Source organism: Pan troglodytes, chromosome 10, assembly GCF_028858775.2.
Source record: "Pan troglodytes isolate AG18354 chromosome 10, NHGRI_mPanTro3-v2.0_pri, whole genome shotgun sequence".
NCBI classification, from domain to species: Eukaryota; Metazoa; Chordata; class Mammalia; order Primates; family Hominidae; genus Pan; species Pan troglodytes.
In genome coordinates, this window is record NC_072408.2 from 49,610,663 (window position 1) to 49,629,595 (window position 18,933).

The 18,933-nt window shown below is 37.6% G+C and overlaps 1 protein-coding gene across 23 annotated transcripts in view; it reads left to right on the forward strand.

Moving 5' to 3' along the window:
* The window catches only part of SLC38A1 (solute carrier family 38 member 1), an 87,018-nt gene that overhangs the window by 29,872 nt on the left and 38,213 nt on the right, over positions 1 to 18,933 (forward strand). For all 23 annotated transcript variants that reach the window (XR_010148030.1, XR_010148033.1, XR_001708019.3 and 20 more), the window contains 3 exons: positions 311 to 525; positions 10,567 to 10,642; positions 10,938 to 11,053. Coding sequence is in view for 15 of the 23 variants with exons in the window: in XM_063785718.1 (XP_063641788.1) it covers positions 404 to 525; positions 10,567 to 10,642; positions 10,938 to 11,053 (314 nt within the window). In the remaining 8 variants the exon portion in view is untranslated. The remainder of the gene's footprint in view (positions 1 to 310; positions 526 to 10,566; positions 10,643 to 10,937; positions 11,054 to 18,933) is intronic.

Consider the following 18,933-nt stretch of genomic DNA (forward strand, 5'->3'; position numbering starts at 1 on the left):
AACAACACTGCTTCATATCATAAAAGGGGGTCTCTGTTACCTACAGCTAACATGATATTCTTATAAACCTGATCAGTAAGATTATGGGGCATGATTCACTGTATAGTTAAAAATGGAAGGAAATCTATAAAAGGCATAAAATTTAGATACACCTCCATAACTTGATAGACAAAGATTGCTTTAATGCATCTAGTAGCAACATGTAAAATTGTATAATCAGTAAATTAACTACTTGTTTATTTGTGGTAATTTATTTTTAATCAGTAGCGTTTCATATGTTTAGTTATTTTTTTATTTTGCTATATTTTAGGAGTGTCAAGCTTCCATTTTGGTATCTACTTCTAAATACACTCAGAACAGGAGAAATTTGGACTAATTTTCAAACTACAGATACTTTCTAATCATGATGCATTTCAAAAGTGGACTCGAATTAACTGAGTTGCAAAACATGACAGTGCCCGAGGATGATAACATTAGCAATGACTCCAATGATTTCACCGAAGTAGAAAATGGTCAGATAAATAGGTGAGTATTTTTCCACTAACATTTCTATCCAGTGAAAGAAATGGCTCGTGGCTCACACCTGTAATCCCATCACTTTGGGAGGCCGAGGTGGGTGGATCATTTGAGGTCAGGAATTTGAGACCAGCCTGACCAACATGGTGAAACCCACCAACATGGTGAAACCCCGTCTCTACTAAAAATACAAAAAATTAGCCAGGCATGTGGTGCATGCCTGTAGTCCCAGCTACTTGGGAGGCTGAGGCAGGAGAATCGCTTGAACCTGAGAGGCGGAGGTTGCAGTGAGCCGAGATCATGCCACTGCACTACAGCCTGGATGACAGAGTGAAACTCTGTCTCAGAAAAAAAAAAAAAAGTAAAGAAAAAGAAATGGTTTTAAAAATTATTCTGGTTTTTAGTTATTCTGTTGAATTATTCATTACTAAAGTTATGTTCCATTTGAAGATATAATTTGAATTTCTTATGTGACATCTGTTGGGCATAGTCTGCAATAGCAGATGAAGAAAATAGGAAAGTAATTTATTCATCTTTTAAAATCTTTCAATTGAGACTAATAAAAATGTATGAATACATTGAACCCCAACCAAGCTCTGTGTTATGAATTAAACAGACTACTGGAATTTCACTGCATCCCACATCCAAATGTGTACTACAGTCATCTGTACATATTTTAATCAAGAAATGGTCAAAGTTGCATTTGCTAATGAATCTGTGTTAAACTACAAGTGTGTCATCCTTATAAGCATCATTTGTAGTATGGATTTTAAATAATAATAATGGTTGAGCCCAAATGACTCTGTGAGGAACTATAATAGAGACATAGTACATAAAAGAAAAAGAGAAGGAAAGCGACCACAACTGAGGAGAGAAGCAATGGGGAAGAAGTAGAGGGTCAGGGTAGGAAGAGTGCTGGCCTGGAAGCTCCCAGCCACTAGCTGTGTCCTCAGGCAAGTCCTTCCAACCCTTGGGTCTTTATTGCTTATATCACAAGAGTAGAACCAAATGTCTTTTTAAAAAAATGATTTGGGGCATTCTTAGACCCACTGATTGTCTAGGTGGCTTAGCAGGAAGCCTCCAGCTTGGGAGTTAGCGGCACAGCCTCCTGAAAGATTAGGAGAAGAGAGTGACATATGCAGGACTGTTAGAACACCTACAATGTTATACTTTGGGAGGGTCAAAAGGAAATTGGGATGGAAGAGGATAAGAACATTATGTCAACTAATCAGGCATCTTTGTAGAAATCATTTCTGATAGTCTACATTCTGATAAAGTATGTGATTAAAAGCCCAGCGTAGGATTTAGCTACCATCATTTATTAACACAGATGTTCTCCTTTTTTCCTCCTTTAAATGTTCTTAAGAGGTTAAGTCCCCCACTCAGACACTTTTCCTCATTATTATCCAAGTACGGTCAACTGTGCTAGGTGATGTTTCTTACTATGGGACTCAAGTGTACTTACTTCTTTCATCTTTTTTGAGTAATTCTTAATAATAATACCCATTTCTTGAGTGCCAGGTATTTTACATAAGCTACCACATATCCTTAATAACTGCCATGCACAAGTATTCTTCTGCAAGTGAGAAAAATGTAAAATTTCCATTTACAAATAAGGAAACTAAGGTTCAGAGGAAGAAAATAACTTATCCAAGGGTACACACAGGTCTGTCTAAAATTTGTGTATTTTTACTCTACCCTCCTCCCTCTGGTTATAATGCTTGGGCATTGGTAAAAAGCTAGTCTTTAATAGTTCTATTAAATGCTACCAGGGCCATTTTATGTGCTGTACTCCTGGACAGTTCAGTAGTCCCTGCTGACCTCCACTGAACAGTGGAAGGAATTCTCACCACAAGTAGGCCATTGTGGTTTTATAAAATTATCAAAGCAATCCATTATCAAAGCAATCCAAACCTCAAGGGCCTTAAAGGTGGGAGTCATTTATAATAGTCAGTTTAGAATCTGAACTTGATTTTTAAAAGTGTCACTTACTAAAAATGTCAAGTTTTTAGATGATTACCACTTGCAGTAGATGGGAGAAACATCTATTCTCACCCGCAACTTAGGCATCTTGCCTGGATGAGCTCACTTCCCTATAGGCTCCAACCAGGGCAAGCGTTGGTACAGAGGGAGGTCTGTTGGCTTTTGGTTCCTGTATTGCAAATGCAGTGTGATGAGTTTTTGTTTGTTTGTTTGTTTTTCTTTATTTTCCCTCCTTCTCTGACTCAGTTCATGACTCTTGCTTCATTTCTCGCTCTAACACAATTAAAAACAACATGTTATAGCATGAAGCTAATAAAGAAAAAGACCCTTGCCAATTTTATTGAAGGTCCCTACTGGGTTATCTGGCTTACTGTATTGGCATATTTTAGTAGTCCATGATTCCTGCAAAAACTACACCTAAATACCCCTCATTCTTCCTGCGGCTTTCTCAAATTTGTGGGAGGAAGGTAGGTCCAATTATATGAATCTAAGAAAACCACTTCTCCCCAAACAGTGAACTTTTAGGAAGCTGGAGAAAATGTTGAAAACAAACATTGATGGTGTGTTACTTGGCATCTAGCTGATAGCTCTGCCTGGAAACTTCGCAATTGGATACAATAAGAACCTTTTATTCTTTTAAGTTTGGTTGAAAATAAAAGTGGAGTCATTTGAGCATTCAGACATCTGCCGTTATTCCAGTTCAGTTGTTTTATTTCATGCCCAAATTTTGGGGTTGTAGTCATAGAAACCTATACCTGGAATGGCAATACCTTTTAAAATATCCATTAGACCAGTGCTGCCAACTGGTGTTTTAATGTGTGTATGAAACACTTGGAAACCTTGTTAAATGCAGATTCTGATTCTGTAAGTCTGGGGTGGGGCCTGCAATTCTGATTCCTAGCAAATTCCCAGGTGACGCCCATAACTGCTGATCCATGAACCAAACTTTGAGTAGAAAGCTCTAGACTGTTCCTCTAAATGTGAACTTCTTGCAAAAAGGGACTGTCTTAATCATCTTTATATTCCTTCTGCCTATCCTAGTGTCTAGGCAGGGTGGACTGCCTATCCTAGTGTCTAGGTAATGTCTACAGGGTGGACATTACAAATTATGTGTTGACTGAGAGAGAGAGTAAAGTACATGGCTTTGGATTTAGACTTGCATTGAATCCCAGCTCTATCATAGATCTTATTGATCTTGTGCTCTGAGCCTCAATCCCACCCCTTTAAGATGGGGATAATAATAATACCTTTCCTCATGGGATTGTTGGGGAATGTTTAATGCACTATTATCTGTAGGTTAAGAACATAGGCTCTGCACTTAGCCTGCTTATATTCAAATCCTGCCACAACAGGTTAGTTAGCCCATTTATGCCTAGTGTTCCATTATTGGAACGCTAAGCTTGTGGGACTTATTTATATCCTACTGCTCAAGGTCATTGCCAAGGTCTAATTTTTCACACACAAAAAATTGCAACCCCTGGCATAAATGGGTTAATAGTAATGTAACTTAGGTCAAGTTACTTAATTTTTCCAAACTGGGGCTAAAAATAATACCAACCACATATAATTATTGTGAAAATAAATGAGGAAATCCATGTAAAGTACTTGGCACAGTGTCTGGCAATAGTAAGCCTCTTAGTATGAGAAAAGTCTATCGGTAAAAATGCAGTCCCCTTTCTTTGGCAAGCACTTCTTTCTTCTTCACCTCAAGAAGCAATGACATTGCTCTAGGTTTTGGATGATTGCTGGTTATTGCCACCTTAAATTTGGTGAAACATTAGTAGATTATTCTAGGTGTACCCAGACAAATATGCATGTATTTTAATATTTATCTGCTATTGTTCTTTCTGTATACTTATTGCTATTATGACCCAGGAACTATTTAACAAAATTTGAGATTTTTTCATTAAGATTTGTTTTTAAAAGAATTCGAGGCAACTCTTGTCACTACACCCTGAATCCACTTGTCTTTATATATCTTTTGGAGTTTGTGGGCTAAATTTTTATCACTTGAGAGGACCCTTGAAAAGTTATCCCTCTTCTTCTATGTTTTCTATACCTTAGGGAAGAAGATTCCATAGCTTCTTTCTGTATTCAATTTTCATGTCAGAAAATTCTTCTCTTGCTTTCATTTCTCCTGTTACAATTAAAGTCTTTTTTTCCTATTTTCAGTGGAATTTGTCCATCAAATAAGGCTTTGCTTACCTCTCAGTCTTCTCTTCTCTTTAGATTCCTGTTTCTTCAATTCTCCCTTTTCATGTTTTCCAATATCTTTGTTACTTGCTTCTTCCCTTTCATTTTATTCTCCTTTTTAATACAATGTTAGCATTTCAGAGAAAGGAGTAGGAAAGGTCATTTAAGTTCAACCACTCATCTCTTTTATGTTATGAATTCTCAGAGGAAACAGTATAATCTAGTAAGAACCTGATTAAAATAGGAAGATTATCTTTCTGTTGTACAACTCATCCTTAATTAGATTGTTACTGTTGATTTGTTTCTGGTTTTAAATAACAGTTTTCTGTTGCTTGCCTCTCTTCACAATGTACCTTAGTATAACAGCTTACATCATTTTTTAAGGCTTTGTCTGTTCAGGGTCACCCAATCACCCATTGCAGAGTTTGTTTTGTTTTGTTTTGTTTGTTCACAGAGCAATTGGCTACCTAATGGTTAATTAAATTCTGTTTTATGGGTACAGACACACCCAGTGAGAACTCTTTTTTTAATAATATTTTATCATCCTGAGATAACATGTCAAAGGCACCTTCTTCCATAGCATATTTAAAGTCAATAAAGAGAAATATTACATCAGCTATATTGCCAGAGGTCGTGCTTTTTAACAAGCAAGTGCATCTTTTAAATGGTGAGATAGCAGAAACTTGTGATACGCTGCTTGACCTAGTTATTTTGAATGGAATTTTTCCATTACAAAAAGTTAGTTAGTTTTATATATTTTTTAAATGCATAGAAATACAAAGCAAACACTTTGGGAGGCCGAGGCGGGCGGATCACGAGGTCAGGAGATCGATACCATCCTGGCTAACACGGTGAAACCCCGTCTCTACTAAAAATACAAAAAATTAGCCGGGTACGGTGGCAGGCGCCTGTGGTCCCAGCTACTCGGGAGGCTGAGGCAGGAGAATGGCGTGAACCCAGGAGGCGGAGCTTGCAGTGAGCCGAGATAGCGCCACTGCAGTCCGGCCTGGGCGAAAGAGAGAGACTCCGTCTCAACAAAAAAAAAAAAAAAAAAAAAAAGAAAGAAAGAAAAAAAGAAATACAAAGCAAAGATGTAAAGACTTAAAGAGAAGAAAAAGTTGAAACACCATAAAGAGAATAGGGACGCTTTAAGTACTTCATTCTTATTGAGCTAAATTTCCCTCCAGCTTAAGCTACTCCCTAATTTCTAAACAGAAGATGCATATTCAGCTTATGGAGAGCTCCTCTGAGTTGCTAATGTGTGGTTAGGTACATATTAGAAGGAGCTGAGAGACAGCACTGGACAACCACAATTCAAGATGAGTTCAGTGTTGACAGAGTGTGGTACAGATAAAGTAATAAGTAGGTCACAGTCCAAAAATTCCAAACCAGAGTGTGGAAGACTTGTGGATGATGAGGGTTTTGAACTGATAGGGAAAGATTGGCTGAGAGGAAGGAAGAGGACCTCCTCAAGGGAAAGTGAATTCCTACTGCCATCTTGTTTTTCCTTCTCCGCTCTCAGAATGCACTGGTTGTATCTCAGCCCTCAGCACCTCAGGAGGAGCAGGGGGAGCTAAGATTGGAACATTGAGGCAAAATCAAATTAAGTAGTACCTGGAATTGCAGGGTGAGGAATTTGTGCTTGAAGCTAATTCAGTGGGTGAGGCAGTGAAGATTTTTGGGAAAACCTATTAAGTCTTGTTGCAGAAAGTAGAGTGAAAGAGACAGAATCAAGGAGACACTCTACAAATAATGTGTTTTAATGTGCTATTTAACGGTTACTCATTAAAATAGCTCTGTCAGTATCATTATTCTCATTATGCAGAAGTTCTGCAGGAAACAGCTGGCAGTCATACAGGGACTTATTCTTTATCTGCTTCAACTGTACAATGTTTGACCTGGCTGAATGCCCCCTCATGTCACAGTGCCTGGATCTCTTTCTTCTCTGCTCACTTATGCTTTGCTACCAGCCCAGGGGAGTGTTAACAGGCCTGGAATTTAGATCTTCCATAACAGGTAGTTTATTGGTGTTTCGTTTGGTTTGTTTGAAAATATTTGCTTTTCTGTTAATTTAAATATAATGGAAATTCTCTGGAAAACAAGTCCCTCCACAAGAAAGGCAAAGGAAAACTGCTGGATAGACTTAGTAGACTTGAGTTGGTTATGAAAATTAGCCAGATTAGGTCAAGCACAGTGGCTCACAGCTGTAATCCCAGTACTTTGGGAAGGCGAGGTTGGAAGAATCACTTGAGCCAAGGAGTTCGAGACCAGCGTGGGCAACATAGCAAGACTCCATCCCTACACAATTTTTTTTAAAAGATAAGCTGGGCATGGTGGTGTGTGCCCGTAGTCCCAGCTAATTGGGAGGCTGAGGCAGGAGGATTACTTGAGCCTAGGAGCTCCAGGTTACAGTGAGCTATGATTGTGTCACTGCACTCCAGCTTGGGCAGCAAAGCAAGAACTTGTCTCTAAAATAATAATAATAATAATAATAAAATTAGCTTGATGAAATACATTTGGATGCCCATATCCTTGGGTTCTGCAACTGCAGATTTAACTCAGGATTGAAAATATTTGAGAAAACAAACACAAATTGACAATACAACAATTTTAAAAATGCAAATTTAAAAATATAGTATAACAACTATTTACCTAGCATTTGTATTAGGTATTATAAGTAGTCTAGAGATGACTTAAAGTATACAGGAGGATATGCATAGGTTATATGCAAATTCTATAACTATTTTACGTTAGGGACTTGAGCATCCTTGGATTTTAGTATCTCAGAAGAGAGAGGGGTATCCTAGAACCAATCCCCTACAAATACCAAGGGACACTGTACAGTCTTTTGACAACAACACTTAAATATTTTGACTCAATTTCATTTTGGAAAGTCCAGTCCCCACTTTTCTTAGGGCGGCCTGTGTGAAAGGGAAGGCTGCTTTCCCCTGCCATTCTGCAGCCAGATCTGTAAACCTTAGTTCTGTGGAAAGATTCAAAACATTAACGACAAAAGAAAAGCCAAACCAGTTATTAGCAGCAATGCTATATACAACCACCAGAGTTTGCCTGCAAATATATTGCTTTTATTATGTCAATCTCTTGCTAAGAACATTCTATATTATTTCTCAGGCTTTTGTCTTTTAGTTTCCTCTGGCTAATCCCAGTCTGTGCTGGTTTTTTCCTTCTCTGGACTCCTTACCTCATCTTAATCTGCACAGCCTGACGTTCCTATACTGGTGTTACCTGGTATGGTCTCTCCTTGGCCGAATGTCAGCTCCTGTGTTTCAAGAGACCAAGGTTTTTCTTCCACATCCTTTTGATCCCCAGTAGGTCCTAGCCAAAAGCAGTGTCTGCAGATTGTATAGCTTATACCAAGTGATAATCCCAGAGTAAGTCTGTAGTAAGTGTATTGCCTAACTTTGGTTATTTTGTTTGAAATAACACAAACTTGGAGAAATAATGCCTGAAAGAACCAGATCCCTTGGATAAAGATGAAAAACGTCAGTGAATAAAATCAACATCAATGATACATATGTTTCATTTAAAAATGTTTTATTGTGAAATATAGCATCATTGAAAAAAGTGTATGAGGCCGGGTGTGGTGGCTTATGCCTGTAATCCCAACACTTTGGGAGGCCAGGAGTTCAAGACCAGCCTGGCTGGCATAGCAAAACCACGTCTCTACTAAAAATACAAAAATTAGCTGGGCGTGGTGGTGCATACCTGTAATCCCAGCTACTTGGGAGGCTGAGGCACTAGAATCACTTGAGCCTGGGAAGTGGAGATTGTACAAAACTGCACTGCAGGCTGGGTGACTGAGTGAGACTCTGTCTCAGAAAAAAGTATATTAAAATCTAATGTACAGTTTAAATAGGCATGCATCATTGCTTCATTAAACTAGTCCAGTTCAAGTGGTTTTATATTTATTAATGCAAAATTCACTGTCATTTGTTCTAACCATGATCAGGTAATTGAATTTCCAGACTAGAAGAGCCAAAAAGCATCCTTAACATATCTTACTAATATATGCAGCAGTTTGCCTATGCATGGACTTTTAATTTCATTTAATTTTTTATTTTTATAGATTTAGGAGGTACAAGTCCAGTTGTGTTACACAAATATAATACATAGTGATGAAGTTTGGGCTTTTAAAATAGTAAACGTTGTACCCATTGGATAGTGTTTCATCCCTTGCCCCCTCCCACCTTCCCCTTCTCTGGAGTCTCCAGTGTCTATTATTTCACTCTCTATGTCCACGTGGACCCGTTGTTTAGCTCCCACTTATGAGTAAGAACATTCAGGTTTTGATGTTCTGTTTCTGAGTCATTTCATATAGACCTTCAGCTCTACCCACATTGCTGCAAAAGACATGATTTTATTATTTTTTATGGTGACATAGTATTCCGTGGTATACATCTACACTACATTTTCTTTATCTAGTCATCTGTTGATGGACACTTAGGTTGATTCCATGACTTTGCTATGGTGAATAGTACTGTGATAAATATATGAATGCAGGTATTTTTTTGATATAATAGTTTCCTTTCCTTTGGGTAGATACCCAGTAGTGGGATTGCTAGATGGAATGGTGTTCTATTTTTAGTTCTTTGAGGAATCTTCATACTGTTTTCCATAGAGACTGTCTTAATTTAAGTTCCCACCAATGGTGTATAAGCATTCCTTTTTTTCCACATCCTCGCCAACATCTGCTGTTGGACTTTTCTTTGACAAAGTCATTTGTTGGATAATTTTTTTAAATTAGAAATTTAGGCTATAAAGTTTTGATACTCACCCTGAATATATTTGATGATTCTTAAAGCATTTTAAATTCTTACTTCTGTATATTTGTACATCATTTACTCCATTTAGCCTGGCTGAATTGTTCCCATCTCAAGTCCTATTTTCCCCATGGAGAAGACTGTCTAACATCTATTGCTGTTACTCTGTGCCAGGTGCTGGACTGATGTTTAACATGTACTCTCTCATTTAAGTCTCCCAATAACTTGATAAGATGATGTAATAGTGTTAACTTCTGTTTCCCAGATGAGGAAACTAAGGTAGCATGCTCAGGCCCTCAGAGATAGTGAGGATTTGAATTCAAGTTCTAAGTCCCTTGCTTTCTCAAAGCCTTGGCTCTGACCCTCACCGTCGACCATATGCCTTGCCTCCCACCGTAATTTCCTAGTCTGAACTCCTGTAGCCTCCTGTTTGCATCACTTATTACCTACCCCCATGTCTCCCCAGTGCCTGTTCCAGTGACTTGCATATAGCAGGTGCTGAAGGAATGTTTGATGGTGAAACAGTTGTTTTCTTTTCTGCAAGGGGGAGGGAATTTCTATTTAACAATTTTGTAGTCCAAGAACCTGAGCTCAAAAGAAAACTTGCCTCTAGTATCCTTTTAAATACCAGGTTTATAGTAGTCTTGATATTATCTAATTTTCCACTTAGGGAAAAACTATACAAAAATTAATTTATGTTGTATATAGTGTTTAAATTTATTATTAAAATGATTCAAAATGTATAGCTGTTTTTGACTTATGGTTGTCTTTCATTTCATCTCAAGATGAGCACCTATTATTGGCATTGTTTTGTACAAGTTAGAGTGCAGGATATAAAAATGAATGAGGCAAAGTGCCTGCCCTTGGGGCACTTATAGTTTATTTGGTAAAACGAGAATATAGACAACTCATAATGGCAAAAAAAAAAAAAAAGAAGAAAAGGTGGGGGGAGTTGGTGGTTGAATAGGGCTGTAAACTCTTAGCTGATTGGTAACTGTTCATGTATGTTTTGGTGAGTAATATATCATTTAGTAAAGATGTCAAGCTTCAAATCATTATCATAAGGTTAAATATATTACGCATGTCTTTACAGCAAGTTTATTTCTGATCGTGAAAGTAGAAGAAGTCTCACAAACAGCCATTTGGAAAAAAAGAAGTGTGATGAGTATGTAAGTATCATTATAATGTAGTATGCTTATTTTTTTAATCATATAAATTGGGACAAATCTTTTTAATTCAAGTAGCATAGTACCAAAAGCATAACTACCTGTATTCACCAGGATATTCCTCATACCTTATGTATTTTCTCTTGAAATCCATTCAAGGAAATAACTAGATAACTAACAATGGATTTTCTTGAATTTTACTTCCATATTGGTTCCTGAGAGTGCATTAAAGGCTTTGGCTTGATGAACTTTCTTGGGGATTATTTTGCTTAGTGTCAATGTTTGTTTCTTTGTTCAGATTCCAGGTACAACCTCCTTAGGCATGTCTGTTTTTAACCTAAGCAATGCCATTATGGGCAGTGGGATTTTGGGACTCGCCTTTGCCCTGGCAAACACTGGAATCCTACTTTTTCTGTGAGTATTGACGTGCCAGTACTTTCCATTTTAAAACTGAACTTTTTGTATGTTTCTGTTATTACATAGAAGAAATGTGAAATATTTATAAATAGTTTTTTTATTAACTTGGCTAAGTTACAAGTACATACTTTGACATTTATTGCTTGAGTGATTTTCCAAAATGTACCTAATGCTTACAACAAAGAGGAAGGAGAAAATCTTTTTATTAATCAAAAATACTGAAATAAGCATTTGTGAAAAGGATTAAAGCATTTGAAAATAACTTTTTTTGGTATTTTTGGAGTCTACCTGTGACTTTAAATCTCAGTTAAAATATTAAGAGGTGTTTAACCCCAGCCAGTCACCACTTTGGCATTTGGATTGCTGTGAAGCGTGTACTACATCAAAGGGCAATTACAAATTTGTTTGTAATAAATATTCAAGAAGCATAGAAATTTTCAGTGTTTTGAAGATGAGAAATTAGCATGTACTTTCCCACTGAGATTCAATGAAAAGAAAATGGGCAATTTTCTTTTTAAATAACTTTATCTCAAACTGTTGAATGGGACTTTCTGCAAATGTATGGAAGGCTTATTTTTAGTTGGAACAAGATTAAGAGAGATGATAGAATTTGTACTAAGAAAATTCTCGCCCAGCCTGATTCCCTCTCAAATGTCACACGAGTGTCAGTGGTGAGGTGAGGGAGAAAGCGCTTCTCCGAGGATCTTGCCTTTTGTTCCCTGACTTGAAACTCACGCTTTTCATTGGCCTGGCTAGATAGTCCTTGTTGCCATGTCCTTTTGACAGGAGCATCATTTCCTTACAAGCAGTGACCGAAATGGTTACTAATCCTACAAACTGTGGATATCCTTTCAAAAAAGACATCAAAAACTGAGATAAAAGAATATTACTGCCCATTCCATTACTCCAGGAACAGAAATGCCCATCCATGCTGCCCTATGTTAGGCATTAATTTTGTGTGTGTGTAAATTAACATGTCCTTTCTAAAATTAAAAGACTGTGTAAGATGGTGAATTCAATACATTGTCTTCCATATTGTCAGCCTAATTCAGTGAACCTAACTCTAGCCTCCTCTCTTGATCACTCTGAATACATCTTTCTAAGTTGCCTTTCCGCTTGAGCTGAGTGCCAGGTTTTAGGGTAATATGGAAGAATTGGACAACATATTTCTATGGTGATTTTTTTGAGTATATGTGAAATTCTGACTCTCTGAGGATAGTAGACTGCTTGAGGAGCTACACTTCTGGTTTTCAGTGCATTTACATGAGACACCTGAGCGCTACTCCCAACTCCTCTTCTAAATGGCTATGTAGTTTTAAGCAAGTTTCTTAGCCACTCTGAGCTTCAGTTCCTTCCTCTTCAAAACAAGGAAATTGTGCAAGAAAAATTTCAGAACCAGGCCAACCTCCAAAACGCTATGGTTCTGTGACTATTTTCAGTCATTCCAAAGCTGGGAATATGTTCAGTTCAGAATGTGTATTACATTGATTTCTTTTTTTAAAAGTTATTGCAATATGTCAAGTTATAAATTAACCTAGTGTAAAAAGTCAATTCTTTGATGGTTGTAACAACAGTAATTCTTGTATCTCTACAAGAGATACAAGTAGTATCTGGTAGTGCCAGGCATTATTCCAAGTGTTTTATGCAGAATCCTTACAATAACTCTATGAAGTAGCTGCTATCATTAATTTCCTGTTTCACAGATAAGGAAACTGAGGCATAAAGGGTAGCTTTAATTTTGGAATCTCTCTTGATCACCCTTCTGAGGATTTCCTCTACCTCTCTTCTTTGCTAGATCCATTGTTTCCTATATTCCATTTATTATTCTTTCTGGATTTGCTTATGTGCTGTTATTGCTCAGAAAAGGTGACTGAAAATAAAATTTTTGAGACCTTTATTTCTGAAAAATATTTTTATTCTACTTTTACCTTTGATTGGTAGTTTGGTTGGATATAGAACTTTATACTAGCAATAATTTTCCTTCAGAATTTTGAAGGTATTGCTCTATTTCCTTCTAGCTTTTTTCTGTTGTGAAGTCCTATATGCTTCTGATTCCTGATCTTTTATATACAGCCAGGTTTTGTTAATTTTTTTTTTTTTTTGGAAACTTGTCAAATCTCTTAGTTCCCAGTATCCTGCAGTTTCACAATGACGTGCCTTGATGTGGGCCTGTTTTCATCAATTGTGTCAGGCATTGGGTGCAATCTTTTCTTTTAGAAATCCATGGCCTTGGCCGGGCACAGTGGCTCATGCCTATAATCCCAGCACTTTGGGAGGCTGAGGCCGGTGGATCACCTGGCAGTTTGAGACCAGCCTGGCCAGCCTTGCCAACATGGTGAAACCCCGTCTCTACTGAAAATACAAAAAATTAGCTGGGTGTAGGGGCGGGCACCTGTAATCCCAGCTACTCAGGAGGCTGAGGCAGGAGAATCGATTGAACCCGGGAGGCGGAGGTTGCAGTGAGCTGAGATTGTGTCCAGCCTGGGGGACAGAGCAAGATTCCGTCTCAAAAAAAAAAAAAAAAAGGAAATCCATGACCTTCAGTTTGGGAAATTTTTTTACATTATTGTGTTGATGAATTCCTATTACCCCCAGATTTTGGAACTTCTAGACTAGTCCTCTAAGTTTTTTAATCTTTCCTTTATTTTCATTTCTATAACGTTTCACTGTAATTTTTGGGATATGTCCTCAATTTTTCCCCTCTTTATTGAATTTTTTATTTCTGTTACTATATTTATAGGAGCTTAAAAACTCTAAGAATGTTTCTTTTTAATATTATTTTGGTTCTGTTTCATGATTTCAATATCTTCTCTGAAGATTCTAATGATAGTTTTTTTTCTGCATTATGAAAAATTTAAAACATGAAGTAGAGAGAATAGTAGAAAAAGATTTTTATGTTTCCTTCCTTCTATGGATGGTTGTTTTAGTCAGTCCCCCACCAAGACTGTCTTGAAGCAAATCTCAGCTATTTTATTATTTCATCCCTAAATATTTTAGTATATATCTCTAAAATATAAGGACTCTTTTAACTCAATATGTCATACCTAGAAACAAGTCAACAACAGTTCCCTAATATCATCAAATATACAATCAGTATTTAAATTGCTTTGATTATGTTATGTTTTTAAACATATGGGTTGTTCAAATCAGTACTCAGATAAGGTTCACACAGTGCAATTGGTTGATATGTATTTTAAGTCTTTTTTAATTTATATTTTCCCATTTCTTTCCTTTTATTCTGTGCCACTTATTTAAGAAACAGGGCCATTTGTGTAAAGTTTTCCACAATCTGGATTTTGCTGTTTGTATCCCTGAGGTACAAGCTGATTTTTGTTTGTTTTGGGGTCTTTCACCTTAGACTCTTTGCCCAGATGTCAGATAGTTCCTCTTTATCTGCTGTCTTCAAGAATGGGGGGAAAACAAGGCTGATTTGAGCCTGGCACACATGAGTGGGGCTTGTTCGCAATAGCTTCACTTAAGATGCTCTCGAGCCCTTTACTTGGGAACCACCAGGGTCATTTGTCTAAGACCCTCTTCTTTGGCTCTTCAGATCACCCAGAGAACAGCTCCCAATCCCCTGTTCTGGGGGCCTAGACCTCACCGCCATCTTTCTGGGAACCAAGTAGGGGGAAAGGGCTGGAATGATTATCCCAGCAGGCATGTGTTCACTCAGTTCCCAATTTTCATTAGAGTATGCCTCTTGCCCACAAATTGTGCCTAGTCTCTCACCTAGAAACATATATTGTATACTTTCCAGAGAACATATATTCAGATTGTTGCCAGGATGGGGGAGGACCAACCAGTCAGCTTTATGGAGTAGGACCTGGTCTGGGGAATCTAGCTATTTCTTGAAAAAAGTTCAACAGATCCTCACTATTTTAGCTCACCCCTTCCATTATCCCCAACTTTCAGTCATGCCAGCAGTGCCTTTTAGAGATTCTGTGAGGTAAACTGAGTTGGTCTTGGCTTTTTCCACTGCCGATTTATGGTTCAGGTCTGTCTGCTTTCCAGCTTTCAAAATTTCATTATTGTCTACTATTATATTTTATCCTAGCAGCTTTACGCCTTAAAAAATCTTTTTACTGGGATATCAAGGGAGAGGGAGTAAGTCCTTGTATTCAATCTACTATTCCTAGAATTCAATTGATTTTTAACTATACTGGCTGAGGGATAATTGACCTCCTATCTCATGACACTTTAGTGTCTGATTAAAGCGGGGAATTGGAAAAATTTACTTTTGTAGTTGAAGGAAGATTTTTCCTGGATGAAACTATTATAGATCATTTAGTTATTTGTAAGATTCATGGATAACAAGCGCAACACACCAAGTCTTCAGCTAAATGTCATGAAGGTAGTTGTACAAAGGCTCAAACTTTAAGTTTCTCACTAAACTTAGGACTCTCCTACCTCAGGACAAGGATTCACTCTGTGACTCTTGTAAAACCAGCTGCTCCTACAACTGCTCAAAGCCAAGAAGCAGTTGGCAGGATCAAGATATTTCATCTGGTACAGGGCTCCATTCCAGACTCACATTGGCCAACACAGGAAAGGAGTCCAAGACTGTCCAGGCTTCTTTGGACCAGCAGCTGGGAAGGCTCCTTAGTGTCTCCCTGAGGCTGGGTGTGGAGCCTTCTCTGCAGTCATCTGGAAACTTGTTGGTGCGATTTCTTTTTCTTGGATGAGTTTGCAGCTCATTTTTTTTAAACCTATCCATAATGGCTGTCATCCCTGTTTAACACACTCTAATTCAGTTAGATTCAGTGAGTCCTGTCCTGTTGTAAGAATGGTGCTGGATTTTGCATTTTTCTGAATTCTGAGGATGCTGGTGGGCACTCTCGATTTATCATAGTTCTGCAGGTATATATCCTCTATGGGTAACAAAGTGGGGCTGGACCCTGAGGCTGCAAGTCAGGGATGTACTGAGGCACAAGTACCTCAGGGTAAAGAGTACTTGTTGAGCTGTTTTCCTAGGAGTGAGGACCCAAATAAAAGGCAATAGATGCTAAAGGAATTTCCTGCCACCATAACTTCCTCTTTATCTGAGTCTTACCCATAACTCCATCATAGCAGAAGTAGGAATTAGAAATCAATATTGACATGGAAGAATGGTGGGTTTTGTTTTGTTACATTTTGTTACATTTTCTGAAGATTTCTATTAAAGGCATACATTTTACAGGAAATTAATCTCTAGAACACATCTCATAGTACTAGGTAAGTATAATGTTTATTACACTACACAGAATCTGATAAAGCAATAAATGCTTTTTATTTTTCCATAACTTCTTAACATGTATTATTATTTTTATTTTAATAATGTAGTCCTTAAGTTGAAAACCATGAAAAACAAAAGTAGAATTCATGACACTTCTGAGATATCAGTTTATTATTAACACTGAGTTTGTGAACAATCTCTTCGAAATGTTAATTGTGAAACAAAAGTACAATGTGTGTAAAACAATAGTTTAAATTTTATTTGGTTGATTATAATACCAGACCTTTTGGATTCTTGTTTTCCATTTTCTATCTCATTTGTGTTGTGGTTGTGGGAGTGAAAAAGATAATTTATCTAAAAACAGACTTTGAAAAGTGGCATGCAAGGAGACTTTTATTAGTACCAACGCATAGAGCTACTAGGAAGAATAAATGAGTGGTGTGTGTGTGTGTGTGTGTGTGTGAATGTGAGAGAGAAAGAGAGATGGAGAGAGTGATAGTAGTGAGTGGTGCATAGTACACACTGTAGGTATTTGTTAAAATACTACAGTTAGTATTAGGTAGTCACTAAGTAATGGCTAACATTTACTGAACAGTATCTATATATGCTACACTATCTTAATCCCCACCAACAACATTATGAGGTAGGTATTAGCCCCATTTTACAGATAAAGTAACTGAGGCTTAATAACTTACCTGTGATCACACATTAGAAAGTAGGGGAGCCAGTGTCCCATCCAGGCTTGCTTGACTCTAGAGCCAGCGTGATCTAAAACACCATACCGCCTTTGGTGATGCCTTCTTCAGACACCAAAGTTGCATTATTACTCTACAACTTGAGAAAAACTTTATTTTTGTCAACGGATGCTTGCAAGTTAGTACTTACCTTTTACTTTCCAATATAATGTACCTTTAAAATCACCTTATAAAATCAGCCAGTGTTCCTGAATTATCTTGCTAGTGTTCCACCAATAACCATCCCCTTTACTGTCATGAAAACAGCTTGGCAATATCAAGTGTACCAAACTGTAGACCGAGGATGTCAGGTTCCTGTTCACAACAAGTAAAATGTATGCTTAAAGTATATTGTGAAACCAATAAACCTCTCAGTGGCTTCATATTTGTCATGTGGGTTCCTGCATGTGCAATTTAAGATTTCCCATTGCTTTCAGGAGCTGTTGAACTCCTGAAAGAAGTAACTAAACATTTTGTTGTTAAGAATTAAACACCAAGTGATAGCAAAATCAAATAATACCAAGTTTAACCCTAGGAAACTTGTTAAATAACCATGGTACTTTCATAAAATAGAGTATTAGACTACTACTTAAAAGAGTAAAATAGACTTATATGGGCAGGTGAGGAAAAATCTCCTAGGTTGTAATGGGGAACATAGTGTGTAGCACTATGTTACTGTGTAGCATAGTATTATTAATACTGTGTAGCATAGTACTATTACATGAATACAAACTGAATATTGGGTGGAAGTGAGCATGGAAGGAGGGTGTGTCTATATGTATACATTATATTGCCCAGAATATTTGGGGAGGGTACACAAGAGAACTGTTGGCAGTGGTTACTTCTGGAGAGTGAGAAAGGGTCTAGAGGTGGAGTGGAGATGGAATGTTTAGACTCTTTGAATTTATTTTTAACCTGCTTTTAGAGGAAAAAAAGCTAGTTGAAAAAATTGGTTTTTTGAAGAACTTAACACCAGTGCAGTAAGACTTTTTCTTTTTCCTCTTACCTGCTAAAAACTTGAGAGAGAAAATATATTTTTGGTGTAGATAGTTAGACCATGAAGCTAGAGTGAGGACTCTGTCAATGCTGTGCCACTTGTTCCAGACTGTATTTTCAACCTCTTTTCCCTTCAGATGACCTCAGCTTCTGCCACACTAACCTTCCCTTTTCTGTAGAGGCTGCCTGCCTTAAAACTGTTACCTTGGTCTTTCCAGAGCCCACCCGTACCCTGTCTCATCTCTGTCTTCTGAATCCTCATGGTCCTGGAAGGCCTAGATCAGATGTTATCTCCTCCAAAACTGCTTGTCTGATCCTCCCAGGTGGAAGGGAGGTCTCTCTTCCTTTCCTTTTCAGTGTCATTTGTATCTTTCTAATAGTAAGTATCATTTCCATTATTTAAGCATACATTTTACCTTCCCTATTGAATGCTGAGCCCTACAAGGGCAGGATTAATGCCAAATTCTTCCTTGTTGAAATCATCCTCCTCCCGCTAACACGATCTAGAACAGCATTTGCACGTAGCTGCTCCTCAGCAAAGTTTTACTGAAATGAGTGAATGGATATGTAAGAATTAGATTTTGCAAAACCAGAATCAAGGCTTTAGGGCAAAACAGTGGCTTTCATTATTGTTGCAAATTTATCAGAGAGGAAAAAGATCAACTGAAAGGTTTAGTTCACCCTCAGACTTTTAGTAGGCTGTGGAGATGTGATAATAATCACAGAGTCAGCATGGGACTGGCTGCTCATTGTCTACTTTCCTAGGAATGCCTCCTTCATTTGAAAATTCAAAATAGTTCTGAGACTGCTAAGAAATACTAGATGAGGTTGGTATTGCAAAAGGGCATTTGTTGTTAAATTGCTGTTTGGGAAAAGGACAGTAATTGTCATTGTCAGTTACAGCAATTATCTTCACTTTGGTGGATTGTTTACTT